This window comes from Sparus aurata, chromosome 6 (genome assembly GCF_900880675.1).
Source record: "Sparus aurata chromosome 6, fSpaAur1.1, whole genome shotgun sequence".
NCBI classification, from domain to species: Eukaryota; Metazoa; Chordata; class Actinopteri; order Spariformes; family Sparidae; genus Sparus; species Sparus aurata.
The window spans coordinates 32,423,616-32,449,583 of record NC_044192.1 but is presented as its reverse complement, the minus strand read 5'-3'; the positions used below and the strand labels follow the sequence as shown (position 1 = coordinate 32,449,583).

The 25,968-nt window shown below is 43.5% G+C and overlaps 2 protein-coding genes across 14 annotated transcripts in view; one reads left to right on the top strand and one right to left on the bottom strand.

Annotated features, from left to right (window-relative positions):
- The window catches only part of LOC115583783 (band 4.1-like protein 1), an 88,622-nt gene extending 79,398 nt beyond the window's left edge, over positions 1-9,224 (top strand). For all 12 annotated transcript variants that reach the window (XM_030420975.1, XM_030420971.1, XM_030420974.1 and 9 more), the window contains 5 exons: positions 3,197-3,256; positions 4,654-4,749; positions 5,191-5,271; positions 5,386-5,502; positions 5,882-9,224. In XM_030420975.1, the coding sequence (XP_030276835.1) occupies positions 3,197-3,256; positions 4,654-4,749; positions 5,191-5,271; positions 5,386-5,502; positions 5,882-5,887 (360 nt within the window). In that variant the 3' untranslated portion in view covers positions 5,888-9,224. The remainder of the gene's footprint in view (positions 1-3,196; positions 3,257-4,653; positions 4,750-5,190; positions 5,272-5,385; positions 5,503-5,881) is intronic.
- Positions 9,225-11,363: 2,139 nt separating this feature from the next.
- Positions 11,364-25,968, bottom strand: part of cntn4 (contactin 4) — a 172,343-nt gene continuing 157,738 nt past the window's right edge. Inside the window, exons 13-23 of one of the 2 annotated variants that reach the window (XM_030420977.1) lie at positions 24,984-25,159; positions 22,144-22,261; positions 21,502-21,660; positions 19,663-19,812; positions 18,987-19,057; positions 17,023-17,257; positions 16,605-16,720; positions 15,491-15,677; positions 15,295-15,407; positions 15,029-15,197; positions 11,364-14,613 (exon numbers count right to left, since the gene is read on the bottom strand). In XM_030420977.1, the coding sequence (XP_030276837.1) occupies positions 14,522-14,613; positions 15,029-15,197; positions 15,295-15,407; positions 15,491-15,677; positions 16,605-16,720; positions 17,023-17,257; positions 18,987-19,057; positions 19,663-19,812; positions 21,502-21,660; positions 22,144-22,261; positions 24,984-25,159 (1,586 nt within the window). In that variant the 3' untranslated portion in view covers positions 11,364-14,521. Of the gene's footprint in view, positions 14,614-15,028; positions 15,198-15,294; positions 15,408-15,490; positions 15,678-16,604; positions 16,721-17,022; positions 17,258-18,986; positions 19,058-19,662; positions 19,813-21,501; positions 21,661-22,143; positions 22,265-24,983; positions 25,160-25,968 lie in introns of both variants that reach the window. The other variant, XM_030420976.1, reaches the window with a different exon arrangement.

The following is a 25,968-nucleotide window of genomic DNA, read 5'->3' as shown; positions in this document are numbered from 1 at the left end:
GTGCTCATATCTGTTCAATATGAAGTAACAGCCAGCAGCCTGTGAGCTTTGAGTAAAAGCTGAAAACTTGGAATCTGCTGGTCTTGTTCTGCCTGCAGGTAATCCACCCAGCACCTTTCAAACAGACTTATTAAGTTGCATCTTACTTATTTATTTTTTTCCAACATGTCCAAAAACCAAAGTGTAAAAACAGCACGTGATGGTTTTACAGGAGGTTATGTGCTGGGTGCAAGGTCTCCATTGGTTGCTATGGTACCGCCACGGGGGAAGTCGTTTCAACACGTCTGTTTTTGTGTGCGGATTGATTAAAGAAGAACAAACATGTAAATTAGGGAACATTAGAGGCGCCGACAGAGCCAGGCTGTTTACCTTTGTTTCTAGCCTTTGTGCTAAGCTAAGACAACAGGTTGCTGGTGGAACTCACGGATACACAGTGTACACGTAGATGCTACTTCTGATCATTGCGCCAACGTGGCCCCAGTATTGGTTCGGGGAAGCCTCACCTCCTAATGCTTGCAATCTCTGTACAGCTTTGAGAATGATATCAATCTACTTGCCTGACTCTCGGCAGTGATAAGCGTATTTCACAAAATGTCCTGCTATTTCTTTAATATGTCAAGACATTTTTCTTTTGCTCTTTTTCCTTTTTCCATTGAATATTTTACACATAGCTGATACATTTTAAGCTCCAGTATTTGCAGAAAGGGGCGAGTGAGAAAAATATCACAGGCTCTTGCCCATCAGTCACCCAACGAAGACTTGCTGTGAAGAATTTTAAACTTGTGCAGAGCTCTGGAGCCGATCTTCATTAGGGGAGGGAGCATCTACTTGGGGCCTCAGTGCTATGAGGGCCATATTCCCCTGACGGGGGTGACATAATAGCATCATTATGGAGTGATTAAAGTATTGACAGCGTATTAATGCGGATGATGAAAGCAGGTGGGAGCGCCATTCATCTCCCGAGGCGAAGATTTGAGTGCTGGCTGGCTGTCCAACAGGTGCCTTATTAAAATGTAATCATCGCTGGGCTCTTTAGCCATTGAGCTAATGGTGTGGATGAACTTGGGCAGTGATGTAGAGAGGGAGGCTTTGAAGTGCCACATCAGTGCTGAGCTGAATTTTCTAAGATGTCAGAGGAGGAAGACACAGTGTGAGCCTGTGTGTGTGTGTGTGTGTGTGTCTGCAGCAAAAAGGACGACGTCATCTATAGGCAGACAAAGATCTTGAGCAGCAGCAGTGTCGGCCAGCAGAGGGCGCCTCGCGCTGTCTGTCACACAGGCCTGATGTCAGCTGACTGTGAGTCAGTGACAGCCTCTGAATCCGAGTAGCATTTTCAGCAGACTGTAGTGAAAGGAATTTGTTCAGCTTGAGGAATGTCTAAAGATGGACAATACAAACCATTTGACAGCTCAAAACTTGGTTCATAAATCCAAAGAAATGATCATATTCTTAAAGTCTCTGCGTTGTGCGACACTTTAAGGTTAATGCATGTGAGACTTGCCAACGAAATTAGACCAGAGTAGTACATTTGGATGTAAAGAACCAAATTCTACATTTAAAGAGTGTCTAACATCACTGCTGAATAATGAAATAACACAATCTCCCTCTTGTAAAACAAAACACACTTCTGAGTTCAATACACTCCCAGAGGAAACGAAAATTGGAAAAGAGATCTCAGTAGAGTCTCATTCATTTCTCCCAGACAACTATGAGATCTCTGCGAGACCAAAGTGAGGCTGTGGCTGATTTCTCCTGTTTCTCAACTGTTTCTCCTGAGAAACAGGTGCAGAAAATCTCAACTTGGGCTAACTGTAAGTTTCAAAGGAGATCTCATCAAGCTCTCAATGAAGTTTCAGAATGTCTCCCCAGTGCTGGAAAGGAGCGAGGTTTGAGCGGTAAAGTCTCAAGTCTCACCTATTGCTCCTAAGGAATTTTAGGAGAAACAAATGAGAAATGTTTGAGAGCAAAAAAACGACTACAACGAGACTGAAATGAGAACTCTCATCGAGCTCCTTTACGGCTCCATAGCCATACAGAAGCAAGCTTTGAGCAGCAAAGTTTTCCTCTGGGCTCAGGAGTTCTGCTACAATGTTAGGAAACCACTGTATCCGTTTATATTTCATTCCCTTTTCAGTGGTTTTTATCAGAAAAGTACCAGAATGCAGGAAGTAAACAGCCCGCTGCACCTCGCCAGCTGATGTTTGTTTGCTGTGGCTCCATGGACTCATGCATGGACTCCTCTCTCCACGGCAGACAATGTGACTTTTCGCCACAGGTGTAGCTAATGACATTAGCGAGCGCTCCAGTGAGCCCTGTCGATGAGCCAGCAGGAGCCGCACGCTTGTCACAGCAGACTTGAGAAGCACAGGTGAAGCTAATTTAGTTAACGATGGCTCGGTTCCATTAAGTGTCGCGGCGAGCCAAGGCGGCGAGCCAGCGCGCACGACACCAACGCCCTGGAACTATCTCAGCCAAACGCAATGTTATCAATTACGCCCGCGCTTTCCCTGCGCTGACAAGCCGACATTAGCTGTGGAAAGATCTACACCAGTTCCCAGGGATTCCAACAGCCAAATGCACTGCCGTCTGCACAACACAGTAATAATACAGGTAGATGTTAAGGTTATGCATGCACCTTGTCATTTTCTCGCTATGGCATGTCAGAGTGTCTGCTTGTGAACGAGGTTTACACCACCTGTACTGTGTTCCATCAAAGTGGCAAACTAAAGTGGATTTAAAGTGGTTAAAGTGGAGGGGAGACAGACAGAAGCTGAGGTGGCTCTGAAGTTATTTTTCCCAATGTCACAGTTTGATTGACAGCCAACGCGCCACACACGTTGTGTCGTGCCCTGTTAGTAAACAAGGTATATTTATGAGAAATGTTAAGATATTTGTATGCTAGCTGTCTGTTATATGATTTGTGGCACAGTCAGTTCGGCCAATGATGACGCCGTTGAAGCTTTTCTCCGCGTTTTTACACACAAAAATGCATCAAAAGCTTTAATGAATAAATGAATGCTGTTTGTAGTAGATATGTATCACTCTCTGTGGCTCCCTTATTGCTAATGACTTATTTTTAATGTGCTGGTTGAAGTAATGCTTCTCTTTTGCTCACTTACCACATTTATTTGATGTAGCTGGAATTAGTACATATTAGGAAATAAATAATGACTCTCCCGTTCTCTCTCTCCTTCAGAACTATGGAGTCGTCAGCCCGCGGGAGGCTCCTGCTGCCCTCAAAGAAAATGGCTCCCCCGTAAGTGTCGTCACAGAAGCGACATCGGTGTGAAAGCCTGTGTGTATGCTGTCGCTGTCTGCTTTTGTTGCCTCGACCTTTTACTTCATATCCTCCTGATTAGTGTTAAAATGAAGAAAAAAAAAAAAAAAAAAAAAAAAAGTTCAACAAGGACGTGTCTGCATGAAGTAGATGAGTTTTTGTGCTGCTGCCAGGGTCTGGAATAACCGATTTCTCCGAGGGCTTATTATATTTTTGTGCGAATGTCCTTTTCTTTCTGTCCTGTCAAATGGGTGACATTCCAATTATCAACAGAAAAGCCTGTGTTACAAACAGCAGCTGTGGCGTCTTGAAGGTTTTTTGCTATGCTCAGACTGAACGGCTTCAAAATCAGAATCAGAATCAATAATGCTTTATTGACCCCCGAGGGGAAATCGCTTGCGTCACAGCTGCTCCCATTCAAAAGTCTTAGAAAATATGCAGAAAAATAAAAACTTTATATAAGCAACAATAATGAAAATGGCATAAAAGTAAAAATATAAGAAATGTACATTCTACTAGAAACATATCTATATATACAGTGTAATAAATAATGCTACAGCTGAAATATGAGATATTGGGGCGGCTGTGCTCAGTGGGTAGAGCTGGTGGACTAGTGATCAGAAGGTCGCTAGTTAGAATCCCGACTGAGCTACATGTCAAAGGCTCCTTGAGCAAGGTACTGAACCCCAAAATTGCTCCTGATGTGCAGTTGGCACCTTGTGTGTATCATCAGTAAGGGTCCTGCGATGAGCTGGCCTTCGCCCATTGAGTAAAACTGGATTTGGCCCCAGTAAACCCCACAACCCCTTAGGGGGGGAAAAAAAGCAGCAACATCCCAGCGACCCCTCATGGATAAGCGGAAAGAAAACGGAACAGAAATATGAGATATTTATTTATGTAGCGGTGGCATGTTAAGATATGCAGCAGTGTCCACAAAGAAAGGGGAGAGGAAGACTGCAATCTAGAAAACATGGATTTCAACAATACTCGATTCAAAATATTTATATAAGGGAGGAAATGCACCTCCGTTTTTAAATTCACTTGACACTCATCACAGTTGAAACAAACTGCTAATTGAAAAAAAAATATGCAAGAAGTAAAACTCAATCTGCAATCATTATAAATCCCCCCACCGACCCACCTTGGCTGTTCGTTTGTGGTCTGCATTCAATAAGAACCTGAAATGATTTTTATAATAGTTCCTAATTATGATTATCTCATGAAAGTTCAAGCATTAATCTCAACATTTGAGAACAAAATGAGTTTGCCGTCCAGAGCAGAATCAGATAGACAGAGGTTATGAACGTGTGTGTGTGTGTGTGCACAGTGTGTCCCTCCATGCATGTGTAACTCCTCTTTTGTGTCCTGTGCTGTAGGTGAAAGCTGGCACCCAAGCGAGGGAGTCTGTCGTGTCCCCGCTGACCATCACCGCTGAGAACGTCACCTCAGCAACCACAACTCAAGTCACCAAGGTAACACCTCGTCTGTACCCGTGGTTACAGTTTGAGTGGAGCTTGGAATCACATACGTATCTCCTGGTGAACATCTGTATATTATGATAAACATCGTTGTCTCTCCCCTTCTTCGTGGACTCTTTGGAGCAGATGGCCGAATAAACAGAAAAGATTTAAAGAATTGGTTTGATGGATATATATGAAGATTCAGTTGCCACAATGTAAAAAAAAAAACTCAAACAGGATTTATTTATATTATACTTTCCCTTGTTTTCAGTGGCATTTAAGTACATCTCTGCTGCTCTGTTATGAGTTAGACAATGTGAAACAATAGGGATTTGATTTAATGTTTCTGTACAGCCACTACAGTGAGTTTTTCTATGGAGATACAAATATGATAAAAACAACGGTTCCTTTGGTTTCTCTTTTTGTCATCATTAATTCTTCTACATTGTGCAGACTGTGAAGGGAGGCTACTCAGAGACCAGGATCGAGAAAAGGATTATAATCACAGGAGACGATGATGTGGACCAACATCAGGTGAGGAGTATTATATAAAAAACGATGCAACACACTGTATGTTCAAAAAGTTGGAAGGCAGACAGAGCCAGTGTGACATTTTTATGACCATGCGTTGGCGCCTCTTGTCCCCAGGCCCTCGCCATGGCGATCCAAGAGGCCAAGCAGCAGCACCCCGACATGCTGGTGACAAAAGCAGTGGTTATCAGGGAAACAGAGTCTCCCACTGAGGAGCTGCAGCAGAAAGCACAGGTATGTGGCTCTTGTGTTGGTGAAGATGTGATCCAAGTTACATGAAGACTCCACTTCCCTGTGCGTGGATTGATTACTGAACGCACATATTAGGCACAAAGGGAAAGCACGGATCCCTGGGTCAGATGTTCTGTTTAAAAGGACTGTTAATTTCTTGTCTTGACTGTCAATAAAGTGACTACGTGGAGACCCAAATCATATATGGACGACTTTAAAGACTTATAGCAACAACAAGAATTGTTAAACAACAAAAGAATCACTAAGAGGATCGAAACAAGAGAAGCAAAATGACCTGACCTTACTCTGCCTGTCTGGCCTCAATGTTGATATGTGATGTTCATTTGTGATGATGGATCTCTGTTTTGTCGTCTCGTTGCAGTCCTGATCCGTCATGGTGGCTCCTGAGACGGGGGGACAGGAGAGGATCCTCCAGCTGTGTGTCTCCTGCCCCGTCCTGCAGTACGCCACCAACCGGACACCAGGACATTCTACCCCGCCTGTATACACACCTGACACGAGAACAGACTGCGTTCTGCGAAGCAGTAGACCTCCACTCCTGTCCCTTTAGACAAACCAACTGTGACTCAGCCTCTGACTTGAACCGGCCTCCCGTTATATCCCGGCCCGTCCCAGCCCTCCACTTCCTTATGGAACAGGAAACTTGGATTGGATGATTTAACGCTTGGTTTAATCAAGTGGAATGATGCAAGATTGAAAGTGAAAGCCGTTAGCATTTGTTGCTGTTTTGAATTGACCTCTGTTAGAGTCATTTATATGAAACTTTACTTGCGTTTTATTTAATTGGATACATTTTGTCTACTTTGTACCCTGAGGGTCACTTGAATCAATGAGTTTTGGTTGCTCCCTTAAAAAAAAAGTCCCCTTAAACTTATTATTTTTTTTTTTTTTACTTTAAGTTCCCAAATATCTGCCCCGTGCTACTGTCACAAACGTAATGCATAAGATATAAGAGCAGAGGAAGGTTACGTGGAAGGATCAGGACATTGCTGGTGGCGGAGCGGGTGGGATAGGGAGGTTGGTGCCAAGAGGCGAGAGGCAGCCTTTTGCTCGTTGTTGCCACCTCCTGGCTGTGACACCTTCAGTATAATCAGCAGCTGTCTTATTAGCTTTTTACATTTTTATCTATAGAGGGTCTAATTTATGTTTAGTGTTCGCTTGTTTATGAAATATGTATAATATCAGATGATTATAATCTGCATGATTCAATTACAAAATAGCCGAGGGAATGGAAAAAAAAAAAAGAACAACAAATTTACGGACACGACAACATTTGACACCCATGAGAAGCTCTGAGACGTTGGGACTGAGCGCCTACGGAGAAACTGTAAAAAAAAAAAAAAAAACTCACACTGGACCGGTGAGTGGTGGAAACACAGTGATTTGACGGACTCCTCTGAAGGAGGACGGTCGTGTGAGACTTCAGCGGCCCATCTGGAACTCCAACATACAAACTTCACTGTCCTCTACATTCGCCCCGCTCACTGTTACCGTTTTCATTTTCGGTGTCAACTTCGCCATCTAGTTACAGAAATGCTGGTCACATGTTTCGGGCACAGTCATAGGATTTTTAGAGAAATTTTAATATAAATAATGTTTTATCTAATACGTTTCAGAAATGTGATATGTGTTTCGGAGCTTTTCTTACTTGATTTTACCGACTTCCTTCATAAAACAGAGTTGATGTGCTAGTCTCGCGGTTTTGGACGTTGCGGTCGTCAAGTGTGAGATCTTACAAAGTCAATCAGAGAGAAATCACCCCAGATCTAGAAACTCATATCGCCACATTGTGGAGGTGTGTGCTTTCCATTCAAGATCCCTGTCAGCAAGATGTCATAGAATCATAATAATCAGAATCACAACCATTTTTTCTGCACCTGGTACAATTTATTTTCTGGCCATTTGGGGGCAGCACATCAAGCTTGACATATCATGATGGCAGACGTATTAGCAAACAGTTGTGTATTTACCTGTATGGCCCCTGGTTGATATAAATATCTAATATGCAGTCTCTTGAGGGACATGTTTAACTCTTTAGCTGCTTATTTCTCCACTTTTCACTAACTACTCTCCCACTTTGTCTTGGTTTGGTGCTTAACCAAATCAGTCAAGTTGTGGGCTGTTAAACGTGTGTTCTGTGGGCTCCTTAATTTAAACATCACACACAGTCATTTGATTGACCCCGAGTGCAAGAACACGGATCGCGTTTAAAAAGCAGCTTCACACATCGATTTTCTAGCTCACACTACCTGCAAGGTTCAAAACCCCGAGATTAGCATGGGTACTTTTTTTGTTTTCTGTTGGATTAACTCTTTTTAAGTTATGGTGTATGAGTTTGTAATTGTATTTATAGGAGTGGTGAATGTGAGGCCTGTGCTTTTTCCTCCCCGTTCCCCTTAACTGACAAAGCCAAGACTCGAGAGTGTAAGCACCACTTACCCCACAGAACCTGCTGGCTGTCACCTAACGTATATCCTGGATGACCTTTAATACTATACTATGCATCACTTATCATACACGAGAATCCCTCTGGTGGAGCCTGACCCCGTGTTAGCCGTGTTGCCGTCATTGTTAACTTCGTGCTAATGTCAACCGGAGCAGTGGAGCGCACTGCTTGTGAGATTTGCAATAAGCAGCCATTATTCTTATCCTCGATGTCCTCTAAAGGGAGAAAACTGTGAACTCTCATGCGTACCGAAGCGTAACCAAAACCTATAACACAGAGTTAGCGATACTCAAAGGAGCTTTTCCAACACTTGTGACCATGGCTTTGTCGCCCTTGTCGTCCTAACCCCCCCCATCCCCCTGACTTGAACCTGTCGACCTGCTGTTAATGTGTCCGAGGAAGCAACTGATTATTTGTATATTCTATTTTGCTGTTTTTTTTAATTGTTTTTGTTTGTTTTTTTTTTTCTGGTCATATGACACTGGACTGTTGTGAAGGCACTTGCTTGCAGTGATAGCAGCACATATACTGTAAACCATGTCGGAGAAAAAATGACCTGTCTTGGCTGTAGAAGTGGACACACTACTGATGGAAGAGAAACAACTGTAGGCATCAGGAGAGGAGTCGTGTACTGTGGGCGACGTGGTGAGTTGAAGGATGGAGGGCCTTTATTTATTTATAGATAACCATACTCCTGTGTATTATCCTGTAAACTATGTAGAAATCAAAGGGAGCAGGGACGTGTTTTGGGGGTCAAGAGATGATGATCTGAAGGACGGCAGTGCGACAGAAATGTCCCACGAATGGGTGCCTTATGTTGGGAGTCGATAGCGGGCGCAGGAGCTCGGCTGAAAGTGCTGTTAATCACCGCCAGGCAGATGTAGAGACGACCTCTCCTCTGAGTCCAAGGTGAGGAGGGGCTGTCACGAAAGTGAATTAGTGTCTTGTAAAGAATGTGACATTGAGCGCAGTGACAAGGAAGCCTTTCTGAATCCGGACCGCTGGTCCTCAGCAAGATGAAGACATTTATTGGCCCCATTAATGTAGTAAAACCAGCACCGTACAGAATATGGATATGAGCTTTGTTTTTCCCGGTGAAGAGCATCGAAGCTGCTCTGCTGTTTAGCCTCCACCTTCAATTCTCCACTGCCTTTTGCTCTACATTCCCCTAGTGCTTGGTGGTGTGTATTTGCTGTATTTGCATTCAGTCTAAATGGAAAACATACATGCATAAATAAATGTCTCGGTATGATTCAAACACTGTGTCTGATTGTGGGAACTGGGGAGAGGGATTTCACTCTGACTAGGTACCAATAACAGAGAGGCGATACTGAAGTGATGAATCCTTTTTTTTAAAAACGTAATCAACAGGCAGCATACATGAATTATTCATCACATAAAATGAACGCTTGTTCTAGTAATACGTTGATGGCATTGTTGCAGGGAAGCAAAAGGAAACTGACTTTGTTGTGTATCGCCATCTTGTGGCCAAATTCAACACATGTACTTTAACTGAGGCGCAGACTGAGTTTATCGGTGTGTTCTCAGTGCCATCTAGTGTATTTTCTGCTGCCAGCAAGCTTTGCGCTACATATTAAAGGACTTGGCACACACATTTCTAGAAAATCCCAGATGTGTGTGTTATTAGATGAATGTCTTGACAAATTACTGCCTCCCCTTATGCCAACCCTTCAAGTTGCAGTTTACATCCATGTTGATGTACGGTATAAAGTGAAGACTGATGGAATTTTTAAAAATGTATGAAGTGTATTTGATGGCTTAAGGGAAGTTATTACAAAACTGAAACATTCTGTCTTCACTTTGGGACTATTTCACAGTACAGAGGACTGATGGAGAGCTTCCTCACATGGCGCAGCGACAGTCACCTCAAGATCAATATCAGCAGAACCGATGTGCTTGCGTTGGACTGCTGCTGTATGTCTACACTCATCGATACAGAAACTCATTTCCCTGTCTGTGTTCACATGTTCGGCCAATAAAGCTGATTCTGATTAACTGCAAATTCCATCATTTGGGATGCTTAACACACATTTTCAACCCGGCAGCACAGACGAGCCCTACGATCAGCAGTTTAGAAGATGAGCACTCAAGATTAGTGTCACATGTGAAATAAAGTCACGCCTGCTGTTCCTGAGTCATGGTGTTGAATAATGTCCAGAAAAGTTTCCTTGCGGAACATTGTGTCAGAGTGAGACTGACTTTTGACCTTTTGGATATAAAATGTCGTCACCTCCTCATTTTACCCCATTAGACATCTGTGTGATATTTGGTCGGAGTTGGCGATTGGATCCTTGAGTTATGGCCGAGAACGTGTTTTGTGAGGTCACAGTGATCTTGACCTTTCAAGACAGAAATCTAATCAGTTCATTCTCAAGTCCTGATGGATGTCTGAGCCAAATTAGAAAGGGATTCCCTCAAGGTTTACTGAGACATCACGTTTTCGCCTCTATTCTTTTAAGAAGCACTTGCACTGACTTTATACGTCATGAGTTTACAAGAAACGAGGAGCACTAGAAGCCCTATGAAAACAGCTGTACTATGTCCTCTGAGGTTCTGGAGGAATCTTTTCAAGTCCGTTAAAATAATCCCTGTTGAGGTCACAGTCATGTGTCATGGGTCTTGAGACGACTATTTCTTTATTAGAAATCTTTTGTTACAAATTTTAGATGCGGAGTTTGAAAGATGTGTTCGTTTACTTGGCATAAAGAGTGAAATTAGGAGGTGCAACTGTGCTGCATTGTGGGAAATCTAGTGTTTTTTGGAGTTTGACCTGTATTAAGGACTGAAAGCGAGGATGATTAGGCTCTACTGCTTTAATCTTGATATTTTATTTTATTTTTACAAATTTGGTACTGAATGACTGGAACACGCTTTCAAAGGCCAAGTGTGTAGGATTTAGGGGGAGTTATGAGAAGAAATCTAATATGATTTGAACCTCAAATATGAACTGATATCAACCTGAAATTAAGACACATTGTGTTTTTTTTCCCCATTACCTTAGAATGAGCCTTTTATATCTAAAGGTGGAGCAGGTCCAATTCCATCAGGTGCACCATGTTGCGCCGCCTTGTTTCTACGGCAGCCCAGAAAAGTCAAACCAAACACTGACTATAGAGAAGGCCTTTGGCATTTGTAGCGGCCATCGAATGCGATGTTGAGATGAAATTGTTCAGTTGGTTGCAATCTGTAACACACCACTAGATGCCACTTAATCCATTTCGAAAGATGTATCCAGACCCCTTAACTGGCGAATCCAGATATATTGTGTCATTCAATTCAGTTGTGCAAATACCAAAGCCAGAGGAGGAACTCTCCTATATGTCAGTTGTCACATAGGTCATATGGGTATTGATGGATGGACCAGCAGAGCTTGACATTGTTCTATAAATCAATAAACTTTATTAACACAGTATAAACAACAAACAGCAACAGAGGAAACCCTCAAGTAGAGCGTATATGGACAGTAGAGCCAGTACATCTCAGAGGGGCTGACTGAGACAGAAGCACAGACATGGAGGCGGACCATGGTTCAGAGTTCATGGTACACGTACAGTATACACAAACCTATCAGATGCATGGACCTTGCATGTTCCTAAAGCCATTCAGTCGGTTTGCAGTTGGACAGAAGAGAGAGGACACACTACAGTCATGCTGCGCAACAGTTAGCTACAGTATGAAACAGAGTCGTTACATAAAAACCGAGTAAATCATCTCTTTAGAAAGGTTTCTTTTATATAAATGATTTTGAAGTGTACAAAACAGTATATTACACGTTTCTCGATGCATGATTCTGAGCAAGACCCAGTAGCCTACGGTACACTTCCCTTCAAAGTACAAACTACTGAACTGGATTACAAGCTACATACAGACTGCACTGTGTTTCTGCAGCACAGCACTCCCACATGGCATCAGGAGACTATGGGAAAAGGAAAAGATCAGCAGCATCGTCTTTTAATAAGAATACACACCTATAAAAATGCACCAGGCCCTCATTATATTGCCAATATCCCATGCGAAACAGCGGAGCGCCATTCAAACTAACCTTAGCAACCTCAGAATTTCAAAAAGGATGTTGGCCCCCCCTCAATCCTGACCGCATACAGCATCTATCAACACAGCAGCATGTAAACATCACCGCGGCTGCTTCATAGTTCTATGTTTCTAATGTTTTTGATATACATATGATAAGTTAAGGCTCTTTAAGGACCTGAGGATTTTGAACATATGATGAGGCACACAGAAGGCAAAAAATAGCTTTAGACACAGGGCTAACTGAAAGTAATGAGGAGCATGAGACAGCCACAAGGGTGGTCCGGTCACCAGTGCAGTTCAATGGCCGAGGTGGAGGAACCCGGGGGGGGGGGGGGGGAACGACGCTCTCCGAAACAGCACGGTGCTATCTCTGGTAACGAGCTCACAAACGATCACGTGGATGGCTTTATGGACTGCATCGACCTTTTGGGGGTTCTTGGTCACCTGGCACCGAAAACATGGCACGCTAACACATTAGCATCCACAAGTGTTTGGATGTTTCTTTCTGTTTTCACGCCATATGTACACAAAGACTTATCGTCATCATTCTGTCTGCCCATACTAGCTGTGTTGTACGTGTTGTACCATTGGCAAAATCAGGTGGTTATCTTTGTAACGCTGTGGGTTTACCGCGGTGTATTATTGTAGCAAATGAACTTTTATCAGACTATGTGAGTCCTGCTGAGGCTCAGTAAGGGAAAAAAAACGCATTACGTATGTACATATAGAGCAGAGCAGAACTTTGGAAACAGCTATTTGATTGAGCTAACTCGTGTTAGCTTGAACCTTTCTGCACAGAACAAGAAATGGATCTTGTCCCCCATGTTAGCAGTCATGATGCAAAGGGCAGGAAGACAGGAAGAATCATCACAATTACTGAGTGTAACTATAGTGTGTGAGTATTGGATTAAGAGAGACTTGACAAAAGTCCCACGCTATCTTTTCGGAAATTAGTGAGAGTTAGCATTGTCTGATGTAGGAGGGTAAACCTGATTTAAAGGGACAGTTCACCCAAAAATCAAACACACGTTTTTTTGGTATTACATTTATCCATCTAGATTTGTTTTGGGTGAGTTGCCGAGTTTTTGAGAGTTCGGATGTATAGATGTCTCTCTTCTCTCTAATATAATGCAGCTAAATGGCTCTCAGCTCGTGGGGCTCAATGTGCCCCAAATAATAAATAAATAAAAAAAAAAAACACATCTAAAAAAAAGTCATCTCATTATGACCCATTTATTCAAGTTGATTCACAGACTTTGCTGCGAGCAGTTTCATGTAGGAACTACGTTCTCTCTATCAAATTACACCCGCCAACCATATCACTGTGCAGAGGGAAGCGTGCATCTTCTCATAGACGAGAGAGGCGCTCATGTATGTATCAGCACGGGATGCAAACATTAATGGCATCTTCCTCGGCTGTGTTTCATGAGCTTGCTTCCCTCTGCCTGGCAATACATAGATGTGAATTATCTTAACACTTTACTGTTGAGTTTTTCAAATGCAATTTTTTGGCACTTTGAGCCTCACAAGCCCAGCGCTATTTAGATCCATTATATTCGAGAGGAGACGAGATTTCTATGGTCCATTTCTCCAGAATTCTGCCACTCACACCAAAACAATGCAGATGGATGAACAGCGCTACAAGTACTCCTCTTTTGGAGTGAACTGTCCCTTTAACGTTTGTTTTTTTTATTCTGTACTTTCTGCAAAAAGCAAGACATGTTAAAAGAGCATTTCATCATTAATGAAATCCTTTCTGAATCAAATTTAGCTGATGCTAAATGTGGTACCAGTGTGGAAAAGCATTAGCATGTGGCCTGCTGTTAGGAAATAGATGATTTTAAATGCTAATCCTCTTATTGGTAAGATGACCGATAATGGCAAACACCCAACATGTCCATGCAGTCCTTAGCGTGGAATATTTCTGATATACTGCAGAGAGAGGAATGCAGAGATGTAACAGTTAACAGTTAACAGTTCATTCACTCGAAGAATCGACTACTCTGGTCCGTAACAACCAGAGTTACAAGTATTATCTTATTTTAGAAGACAAAAGGTGCGCTGTCAAATCACATTCCTCACCTCCAGACTGTTAAATTTGATGTTGTTTGCCATGCACTTAACTGTTTGCGCCCCAGTTGCGCCCAGACCGACTCCAAATCGATTAAGAAAACAAAATCTATAAAAGCTCAACATGTCATACAAAAAGATGCATATAAGACTTTTTTCTCCTTTCTCTTTTTTTTTTTTTCTTATGAAAGCTGCTTTGGTAACAACATAGTCACGACATCGGTCAATCTCCTTCGCTTAGCCTGGGTGCTGATGGGGACTCCTTCCCTGTCATCTCAGTGTCGCACTTCTTTTTATTTTTTCGCCGGCATTTTTTCCCTCCCGCCTCTAAAATCTAAATGAATGGATCTAGTTACACCAGAGTGGGCTGTGTTTGCGTTCCGCCGTGGAGCTGTCTGCACATCAGATGCAACGTCTGCTGGGAGCTGTTTGTCATAAAGATGTCCGCGCTGTGAAAGACAGTGCTATTGTGCTGAGGGCTGACAGAGTGGAGACCTTGGATGCTGAGCCGACGGCGTTGGGGCCTGAAAAGGTAGTGAAAAGAACAAGGCGAGAGTTAGTGTGCTTGATGTGGTGAAAAAAAAACCAACACCGACTTTTTGGCCCCTCATTTCTTTAATCGCCGCCTCTCCAGCATGCTTTAGAAATTACGATCTGAAAACAAATTTCCCTAAAAGATGTTGGAGAGTTATTACTCGAGCGGCGGAATGAGGCATTGAAAGTATTCAAAATAAATTGCTCAACTTTTCATGCGACGATTGCATTTGCGGTGTCATGTAGAGGCCGTAATTACACAAATGTCTCATGTAGCACATTATTTTCCCGCTCTCTCTGTTCCTCTGGAGACGATGATGCCTAATCTGTTCTGCTAAGACAGCAGCAGGGGAGTGGATTATTCAGCTCGGCCGTGAGGGAGCCACTAACTAGCTCTCCACTGACCTGGTATCCTTGGGATGGTGATCTGCCTGCTGCTGCTGCCTTCCCCTCCCTCTCCGAACGGCTTTATCTGGATGATATAATCCTCGTCAGTGGGCAGGGCGAGCTCCACAGAGGTGGTGTTGGTTTCCATGACGTTGGGGCGACTGTGGCGATTCTTTTTGTAGAGCACCTGATGACGAACGGCGCAAGTCGAGTCGAGAGTCAGAGCACGGAAGCAGCGGCAACAAACACAATTTCCTGATAAAGCCGAGCGACTGGGTGCTTACTTTGTAACCGGTGACCTCTGACTCATTCTCCAGGGCTTTGACCTGCTCCCAGTTCAATATAATCTTGGAGTTCGATGTGTTCCACATCACTTTGACCGGTGGCTGGCTGGGTGCTGAGAGGAAGAAAAACACATCGTTCACCTCAAACAAAAGCCGACCAGCGGGCACAGAGGTCCTGATTAGATCAGACACTTACGCGGTTTTTTGGTGGTGACGTTGACGGTGGAGCTGGGAGGCCCTGTTCCCGCCGTGTTATACGCCCTCACCGAGATGTAATACGTGGTGCTGCCTTTCACCCCGCGGATAATAGTGGACGTTTGGTTTCCCACGCTCCTTTGCACATTGGCCGTGTCTTCCTTCTCGCTTCTACTCCAGTACCTCAGCTGAAAAGCAACAGGGCAGAACCGTGAGCGCAGAAAAGGCGGCGGACACCTTAAAAGCTTTCAGTTACACCCTGTCAATGAAGTGCAAAACAGGAAACAGGGAGATGTGAACTGGTCTGAAAACGCACGCCTCAGCAACACGTCACCTCCGGAACCTTTTGCCCTCCGTGCCTCGGCTGTGCTCATCAGGCGCGTGTCAAGATTAAAGGTTTCTGGTTAAGAGTGAGGTCTAACGTGCAAAAGAGGGGGAAAAAAAAGGAAAACGAAGAAGAAGAAGAAGAAGAAGAAGAAGAAGAAAGAGAATCCTCAAAAATCCCCTGCCATCAACTTCCACTGATAACAGATTGTCTTTGTCACCCTGCTTGTCAGGGCTGAAATAGCTGGCACGCTTGACAGCACAAATATAATTTGTCTTTCCTCACAGGAGCGGTTTTGCTCAGGCCCTGCTCCTCTGTTGACTTTGAGTGGTCAACAATTCATAATTCTGGCACTTTATGCAACCCATGGATGAAAGCGGCGCCTTTGTTCGCATCTCGGATTTCAATAATGAGCGGCATTAAAATGGCAAGAACTAAGTGAGCGCAAAGCCAGCGTCTGAAAAACTGCTTTGTTGTGTGTGGATTAGAAGCTAAATGTTCCGTCCCTCAGAGTATTGCATCAGTACGCTAATCAGGGTGGTTACAGTACTTAGGTAAACAACAAGAGAAACACAACTAAACCCACAAGCATGGCACTAGGCTGGACCATTATGCATGCAGCAAGCTATTATCTCCTATGCCCAAGGTGCATGAGCCTGAAACACTCATCAATAATAGAAGCGAACAAGATTTAACAGCATTAGTTGAACTGTGCTCGCGCGCGCAGAAAAAAAAACATATTTGCATCCTGTGGAGGCACACACAAACAAGGAATTGCAGCGTCGCTCACCTCGTAGCCGAGCACTCTCTTCTTGCTGGCGTTCCAGGGCAGCGCTTTCCAAGAAACTTCAATCTCGGACGCAGAAAGGCTCTTGGCACGGACCCTGGTGGGCGCTCGGCCAGGCTCTGGAGTTAATGTAAAAAGACTCACAGTGATTTTAGAAGCAACACTGAGCTTTGATGACCCCCTCAAAGTGGCGACATCAAAACTGTCCCAAAGCGGTTTCTGTCATCCAAACAACAGAGGGAGAGAAGTATGGCGAAGACATCTGCAAGCGCTGATAGAAGAACGCTTGGCTGCGAGATCACTGCCGCCTCTGTTTGGGCCCTGCGTGGATCTAGTCGTGCACTCATGCAATAACAGTGGCTGAGCGCGTGGAGCTACTCCATAACACGACAGGCGGTGTGTGACATGAGATCATACGCACCTTCCTCAGCAGAGTAGATGGTGGTGACAGGTCCAAACGGCCCTTCGCCCTCATTGTTGTAGACCCCGACCTTCACATGGAAAGGCGAGAAGGGCTGGATGGTCTCGTTTTTAAAGACGTATCTGGACGCTTCAGCAGACGGAACGGCGGCCTGCATCCATCCCGTCGCCCCGTGGGGTCGAAAAGCCACAACGTAGCCGAACCCCGCTCCATTCTGCAGTTCCTCTGGAACGGGCTGCAGAAAACAGACCTTGTCTGAGCACTTGTAAACTAAAGAATACTTTATATCAAGGCAATTTCGCACAAATAGATATTTCTACACAGGGTTATTAATTAAAAATCTCTATTCATCCTTCAGTTAATGAATTACCTTTTGAAATGAAAATGATATAAATTGCTTTTCTGACTAAAGACCAAACCAAGAGGAAATGCTTTGCCTCAAATATAGCACGCTGTACACACAAGAACTATTCCTGGACACATCCATTACACAGTACAGTGCACTCAGCATGATACCATATCAGCAGCTGCTGTCCGCACTGATAACATGCCTCATACATTTATAGCTGCAGACTTCATTCTAGTGGATAAAACTCACCCTCTTCACTCTCAATAGATACATGCTCAGATATAAAAGCGCTTCCTCTCTCTGTTCTCACCCTGCTGGAGGCAGGTGCCAGGTGGGATATCTGAACTCGGGGCCAGAGCGGAAAATTATGGGAATATAATATGAACTGCGATGGCTTTTCATGACTTTTTATGATGGGTTTTCTGTGAATATGTTTTTTGGATTCATCAAAAACTGCTGACTCAGTAGGTCACATTGGCTTTTTTCAGTTGTTGCATTGTAGCGATACCAAATCTAGTGCTTACTGGAAACATTTTGTAAATAGAAATGAATGGACTACAACTCACGATGTCCCACAGGCGTCATTCTGAGACCTCCTTAGTTCTTCATTTACATGACTTGACCGCAGCATCTTCAGACAGTTTGTTTCTTCCAACTTTTTTCTGCACTTTTTTTTTCTAAATAGTTAAAATTGAGCAAACTCCCTTTGTATTTGTATCAATTTAATTAAATAATATCAATTGCCGAAAACACTTGATTTTACTTTTACTAAATGAAACATTTAATAAAATCTCACCTTTTTTCTCCTTGTAAATGACATATGAACGTCTCTTTTGTTTATTTTATTGTTAGTACAGGTAAGTATTGTTGTTTTTTGGTGAAGTGTTACATGTGCAACTAACTGAACTAAAGCAAGCTTTTCCTCTAGTGCCCCCATCAAGCTAAGATCTGAACACTAAACAGAAGATAAACAGGCAGATATCCAAAAGTTGACATTAATGACCATCTATACAAAAGTATACTTTAAGCCCCCCTACAGGTGATCCAGTAAACTAGTAAACTGTAATAAAAACAACACTCCATCAGGGCTTTCATGTCAAACAAACAATACCTCAGGAATTTTCGGGACTGAAGAAAAGTAGCAGCTTTGTTAAGCAGAGCTCAGACTTTAATTGAACTCTTACACACTGAAACATTTACAGTGGTTCTGTCAAACGTTTCACAGCAGGGGCTGATGATTTCGAGCAGCCTGAATAAATATAAGCTTTTGGAGCTCAATTGATATGCGAAGGCTTTGTATGAAAGAAGCTAACGCAAAAGAAAGAAAGAAAGAAAGAAAGAAAGAAAGAAAGAAAGAAAGGGAAAAAAACAATCTGAAACAAAGTTGGGACTTCGAAGGAACCACTGGGTTTAATTATCTTATTGAAACCTCAAAAGCATTTTTCTCTCCCCTAGGGTGACAGCAGCAGTTATTGCCTCTCTGTTCTTAAAAATGAAATGCCATACATTAAGCCATTCAGCTGTTATTAATGAAACAGAGGCCCAGATCCGCAGAGAATAATGACGTCTGGCTCCCTCCTCCATGGGTGAGGGGGTCCTGAGCGAGCTTGCTTACCTCCCATGTGATGACTAATTCAGAGCGACTGCCGCCGCCTCCACTCACATTAGCCGTTGTGACCTTCGGAGCTGGGGGAAGAAGACAGATCATCTTAGCCCTGTTGACTTCACACGACGCTGAGAAGGAACATGTAATCATTTTCCATGTTGCTATGGCAGAAGGAGGTAACTTTTTCGGTGACACATTTTAACTTTTAACATTCAGAAACCCTGTACGATTTCAGCAAACTTCTCATAGTCAAGTCATGTTTTCAGACATGGTTCCGCCTTTCGGTGCTTTAGCGCGTGGTGCTTTTTGTACCAAGATGCTGCATATCCAAGGAACAAGTCACAAATATCACACAAATCAAATATCACCATTGAGTTTTATAGTTGCTGTTGCTGGAGTGCTGGGGGATTTTTCTTACTTGCTGTTTCCCTGTCTTAGTACAAAGTTAAGCTAACTGTCCCCTAGCTGTATCGTCATATCTAACAGACATGACAGTAGTGTCAATCCTCTCAGCTGAATCTTGGCAAGAAAATGCACCTCCATGCCTGAACCCATCCGTTGTTTCCATTCCTTTGAAGAAATGATGAAGTAAGTGACATGCGTCATGCAAGGGGTGAACTAACAAACATGGAATACATTTTTAAAAGAGGAGAAAGGACATTTTTTCTGCTCATGCGGTACATACAGGTCCCCTTTGTCCTTGCTTGTTTAGACGGCTTGCTGGGCTCGCCAGTCCCGATGGTGTTGCTCGCCAGGACTCGAAACTCATATTCCACCCAAGGGCTCAGGTCTATTACCGTAGCTGTCAGCTGGTGGCCCCCCACCACCTCAGGAACTGGCATAAAACACACAGTGCCCCCTTCAGTATCAAGAAACTTTATGTATGTTTGTGTGTGTGTGTGTGTGTGTGTGTGTGCTTTTTTTTCTATGTGTGTGTGTCAGCTGAACATCAGCAGCATGATGTCCTCCAGGCTGACAGGCCTGGCAGGACTTCACCATAGGGTAACGGGACAGGTGTAATCCCTCACAAGGACACATCATGCACAAACTCAAGCAAACAATACAAATAAAGAGGCATCGGCCCAGTCGCGTCAGTCAAATTTGGGCAGTACATTTGAAATTTGAAAATGTTTCCAGCAGGTGATACACTAATCCTCCTCACATAAAAAAAAAAAAAAAGATGGGCGATGTCGCGCGAAGAGTGGGGAAGTTGACGATGGATCAAACAAACACGGAACTCTCGCCAAGGTGACAAATGTTCACGTCCCTTGTGAAACCAAAAGTCAATGTAAGCTGAAGCATGCTTTGCATCAAACTCATGTAAAATACACGACATCTTTTCAGAATCATATCCAAGTATCATCATATCCTGTACAATGACAATAACGACTATTCTATTCTATTCTATTCTATTCTATTCTATTCTAAGTAGTTGTGTTGCCGCAGCGTAAACTGTGATGTCGCGTTTAACTTCTCACTATTACAACAAAAGTCAAATGACTATGATCATGAAGGTCAGGACTTTGGATATCGTCGAGTCACATCCAGTGCTGCTCTGATCTGGATACGATTTCCAATGGGAGAAGAATTTAGAGACTACTTTTAAACTTTAAGGATGAAAAATGGTCACTCCTGTTTATCAACCTGACTGCAGCAGCCACGGGTAGCATAGAGGAGAGGCCAAAAAGAAGAGAGAGAACCAGAGTCTCCGGTGAGTACATTAAGTGTTGACTTGAATTCAAACACACAGACACACACACCCTTTGCGTCTGCCGTTGCAGACAACAGGGAGTCATTCTGAATGTTAATTCAGATTTCTTAGACATTAGCTTGAACAGGATGGAATGGTGTATCACCTGCATGCAAAACTGGACTGGGCTGCAAGACAAACACTGACTGTTAACTTTCTGGTTAAATAATCTATTCAGCTCCCTCATAAGACGTATGATGCTGGATTCACAACAAAGCATCAAAGTCACAGTGATGCACACAATACATAAAAATAAGTAAAGACATTATTTCAGAATAAAAGTCATTTGCTTCCATTGACTAAAGAGGCCCGTGCACCTGCAAGGTCATAATGTAGTTCTGTTTCAAATGTATGACCCTGATGAGGTAAATCGATGAGGCCAGTAAAACTATCCCACATCAAAGTGTCCTTAATTCATAAAAATATCAATAGAACAAGGTATACAGTATTGGATAAATGCACATTACACCAGTCATGCGTGAATGCTAAGGGTCCCATGAAGAGGATGTGGGGAAAAATTACACCGCTGCTATCACTTAACTACACTATTAAATTACAGCCTTGGCAACAAGCTTCATCATCAGGCTGAGATCCATGTTTCAGGACTCCCAGGAGTCAGATAAAATGGCGGTCAATGGTCATGCTACAATTGGGTACCATTTGGTGCCGGGGTACAAATTACATCTCCAATATTCTCACAAGCGAAGGCAGGATGAAGAGCGGCCCCCCCTCCATGTGATTGGAGGAGGCCACGGCTGGTTGGAGAGAGCTTACCTGTGGTGACAGCCTGCCACCCGAGGGAAAATGGTGTCCTGGCCTGGATGGTGTATGCCGTAATTGGACTGTGATTATCAGGACCGGGCCTCCAGGACAGAGAGGCTGTGGTATCAGTGATTTCTTCTACATGGATGCTGGTGGGGGGCCCCGGGGGACCTGATAGATGGCATAACCAGGCAGGAAAGAGGAAGAGAAAGATAGGGATAGAGAGACAGACGGAGGAGGGAGCAAGAGGGAAGGGAGGAAATGTAAATCAGGAAGAGATGGAAAGATGGTGGAGAGAGTGGCGGCGGGTTTTAGCACCTGGGGCTACTGTAGTGGAGTCGGTTCACTGTGAAACCTCTGGGAGCTATTTGGTCTAATTAGACAGTAAATTTCCTTTAAACCTGGAAGAGCAAAATTTCTATTTGCCTTCCTTTTCAGTCTATCCTTTTAGTTCTTCATCAGCGAGGCACAGTAAACATTCATCACTAAAGAAACTCCCTCCCTTCTTCGGCAGCAGATGGATATTTAATCATTGAAATGTTTTTAAACATTAAACACTGCTAAGCTCGAGGATGTGGTCAGCAGGCCTTGCGAGTTAAACTATTTAACTCAGTGCGAGCAAAGACGGGGTGAACGTCCACGGTCACGTCTTACCTCTGACGACCAGGTCAACAGCTATGGAAATGCTGTCCACCTTCGTCTGCACGGCACACGTGTACTTCCCCGCGTGCCTCAGCTGGATATTCCGAACCATAATGTCTCCTGCCGAATGCTGCTGTCGTTCAAAACGCGTGCGCACACAGACACACACACACACACACACACACACACACACACACACAGAGGTCCATAAGCAACATGGTAAGCCGCCAGCTATTGTAATTCAGGAACAATGCAGACTTTTCCAGCCATATGGGAACAGAAAAACCACAAAGCTCTTTCTCATGTATGTGTATCTTGAATAATAAATCCACGAGTCTTCATGCAGCCTTCCCTTCCACATTCTAAAAAAGGACTCAGGGAAACATCTCTCTGCTGAGCACACACGCTCGTATTTTATCAGAATAATTGCGGAATTGTATTTGCTCAAATGGCTTGATTTTGACGGCACAGAGCACTTCAGGTTTTAAGGAGCAGCCTAATGGCCAGACGAACTTCTTTAAGGGAGGCTTTCATTCCACCTCTAATTGCAATTCTCACGCCTAAATAATCATTTCATTACGGCAGAGCGGGTTCTCTAATCGCGAGGCAGTAAGAATATGGAGTGGCCGGCAGCCTGATCAATGTAAGTGTGGTTGTATTTCAATTTATTAGGGAGAGGAGACTGTAAATAATACAGGAAGCCCCTAAATCATGGAAGAAACAGGAAAGACACCTCACTGCTGGATCTTTTTTTTCTTTATGCCTGCAGTTTTTAAAAGAGCATTGATTTTTATTTCGTTTTTATTTATTATTTTTTAGGTAAAAATAAGCCTGCGTAACACATGCTTAGATGTAAGCTGAGAAACCTTTTCAAGTGCACAGCGTCTGACTGAGACTGGTTGCAGGGTGTGTATGTAAATTTCATTTTAAAATAAACCACAGGCAGCAATTTTCTGGCCATAAATAATACACTTGATACAAACATTCCCTCTGCACTGCGGCGGAATTTATTATGACCCTGCTAAAAGAGGAAGGAGTATAATATTGATGTACCAATGAATCTTCAGAGTCACCTCTTGACCTTTATTCATTGAAATCTCTGAAGGGGTCGGAAAATAAATCAATGTCTTTTGTGCTGCAGAAGTCGCACTAATAAAATAGGCATTCTTCAACACAGCATAATAAGGATTGTTTCCCAGTTACTCACTGTGTGTTTCATTTCATCTAAAAGCCAAAGAAAAAAGTGGAGCTGCAATTTACAGAGCAATTAAATTAATAGCCAAATATTTTGATAATGAATCTGTCTGAGCAATTATTCAGGGAAGAAAGAGAGTCAACATTATCTGATTCCAGCTTCTTAAATGTGAATATTTTCTGGTTTTCTTTGCTCATCTATGACGGTAAGCCGACATTTGAGGATGTCGACTTTTAACACCATTTTCCAACATTTTCTAGACCCTGTAACTAATCCATTGATCTGGAATATAATCAACAGATTAACTGACAATGAAAATAATCGTTTCGGAAAAAAAAATAAATACATGAGGTGTTAGAATGAATTGCAGTAACAGTAATGTCTGAAAAATGCTCAACATCCAAAGAAGCAAATCTGTAAAATCAGAATGTGCAGAATTAGCAAATAGCATGCAGTGATCTGGTCAGAGCCCTGGAGTTCTTTAAGTGGTGAAGAAGACACAGTTTGACGTGCATTCAGAGCTACTTTGCGTGCTAATGGTACTGCTGTTACGAGCCGGTGTGCTTTGAAGTCTCTGTAATTGTTATCACAGCCTCCTGGTAGGTGTGACAGATATCTATCAAAGGGTGGTTTTTATTACAAAGATTACTGGAAATGTGAGGATGGTGCAAATGTATGTCTTAAAGGTCCAATCCGTAGGACTTAATAGCATTTAACATTGACGTTGCATGAAACACATACAAAATGCTCCTCGTCTCATCCGTACCTGCCAACACAGCTGTAAAAAAAAAGAGGGACATTTCCACAGGTAGCAGCAAATATAATACCCTCGGAGCGCCCGCCACAATATAACCCTATACCAGAGATTAATAGAATAAATACAATAAAGTGTGAGTGAAATAACTTGAAATCTTAAATTTAAGGCTGACAAAAAAAGAAGTCAGGTGTCAACATCTAAATCTACATCTACGTGAAATTAAATTTGGAAGCGTATCCTTTCTCAGCTGCAACCTGAGCAAAGCACAAGAGCCGGCACATGTCAGGCAGGGTCGTTTGTTTGTGCGCGCTCACCTCCACCTCTGTTCCGGTTGCCAGGTAACACATCTCACATATCTCACACGGAAGCGGAGAAACACTTAATTTATTTGTATCACTACAACAATCTGTAGAAATTGCCAACTGGTTGAAAAGAAAACTTTCAAAACAGGAGACTACCTATCTACCTACACTGGCTGCTAAAAACCTTGAAAGGCCTTCTATAGAGCCAGCGTTTCTGGGTATGTTCTGGGCCAATGTGGAAACGTGGCGTTGCAACTTGGTGGGCACTACAATATTTCATTTCAGGTAATTTTACACCAATTAAAACACAGTGATGGATATCATATTCCATTTCCCCACTAGATACATTTAACAGTATTTTCATGTGGATTTCAGCAAGTTGCTTTATTTCTAAATAGGGAAAAAATTTTCATGTACTGTATAAGCTATCCTGACATTGTGCCAGCTTGATTTCTAATCCCCTGCTGCATGTGTATCCTCAATTGTTTGTAAATGGGAAACCCGTCTTTGCAGCTCCCACAACATGACAGTCTGTTTAAAAATCAGAGACCTGACAGCCTCACAGGTTTTGAGAAACATCGAGGGATTATGGACTTACGCCTCCCACTTTCTCAAAAAATCCACCGTGGCTCCCGAAGTGGATGAGCTGCTCATTGAAGAACCAGGTGAACTTGAGCTCCAGAGACGGGTCGTGGCTCACTTGACAGGGCAGGACCACGCTCTCCCCGACGGTGACGTCCAGTGTGGACGGCAAGGTGGTGATGATGGTCGGCTCTGAAACACACATCCATATACGTTTGATCAAACACAGTGTTCAGCTCCCCTTTCCCAGGCATTATAATTCAGCACAGGACGTGGCTCTGCAAAAAAGCCAAGCCCTTCCATCATCCTTATGGATATGTCAGACTCAGTTAATAGAAGGATATATGGGACAGAGCACGCGGCAAACTGGGGCGCGCGGCTACAATAACTGGTATTAGTTTCGGCCTGAGCTCGTCTCTGTGGGGACTCGCAGACGGGGCTCTCCTGCATCCTGAGGAGCCTCCATGTGTCACTGCCAGCCCAGCCCTCAGCCTGGAAGTCCCCCCTCGATCGGCCCTGAAATTCCCAAACCACACCGCTAGGAAAACAGCAAACAGCAGTGAGCACTTCTTGCAGCCGTCACTACTCTCTTTTCAAGCCTGCAGTGCGTTACAACGGCATCGCAAGGGAATAAGGCAAGCGTCCCCGATCTGCACTTGTGTGCGCGCAGCGGAGGAGCGCGGGCAGAAGGACATGAGAGGCGAGATGAGAGGGAGAGGCTTTGTTCTGCGAGTGTACAACACCTGTCTCCCTCTTGGGGGTGCTGTGATTACTCGGTTGAAATTGCCTCTCTGAGCACACAGACTAAATTAACCATGGCAAATGATCCCTGGACAGGCATGGATTCATGTAGAAAGTGCCGGCAGTGCAGTCTTCATCCAGAGTGAATTCGATACTTTCATTGTATTGGCCCCCGACACACACGTGACACACACACACACACACACCATGCACACACACAACCACGCGCTTCCAATGTGATTTATCTGGTCGTTTTCTGA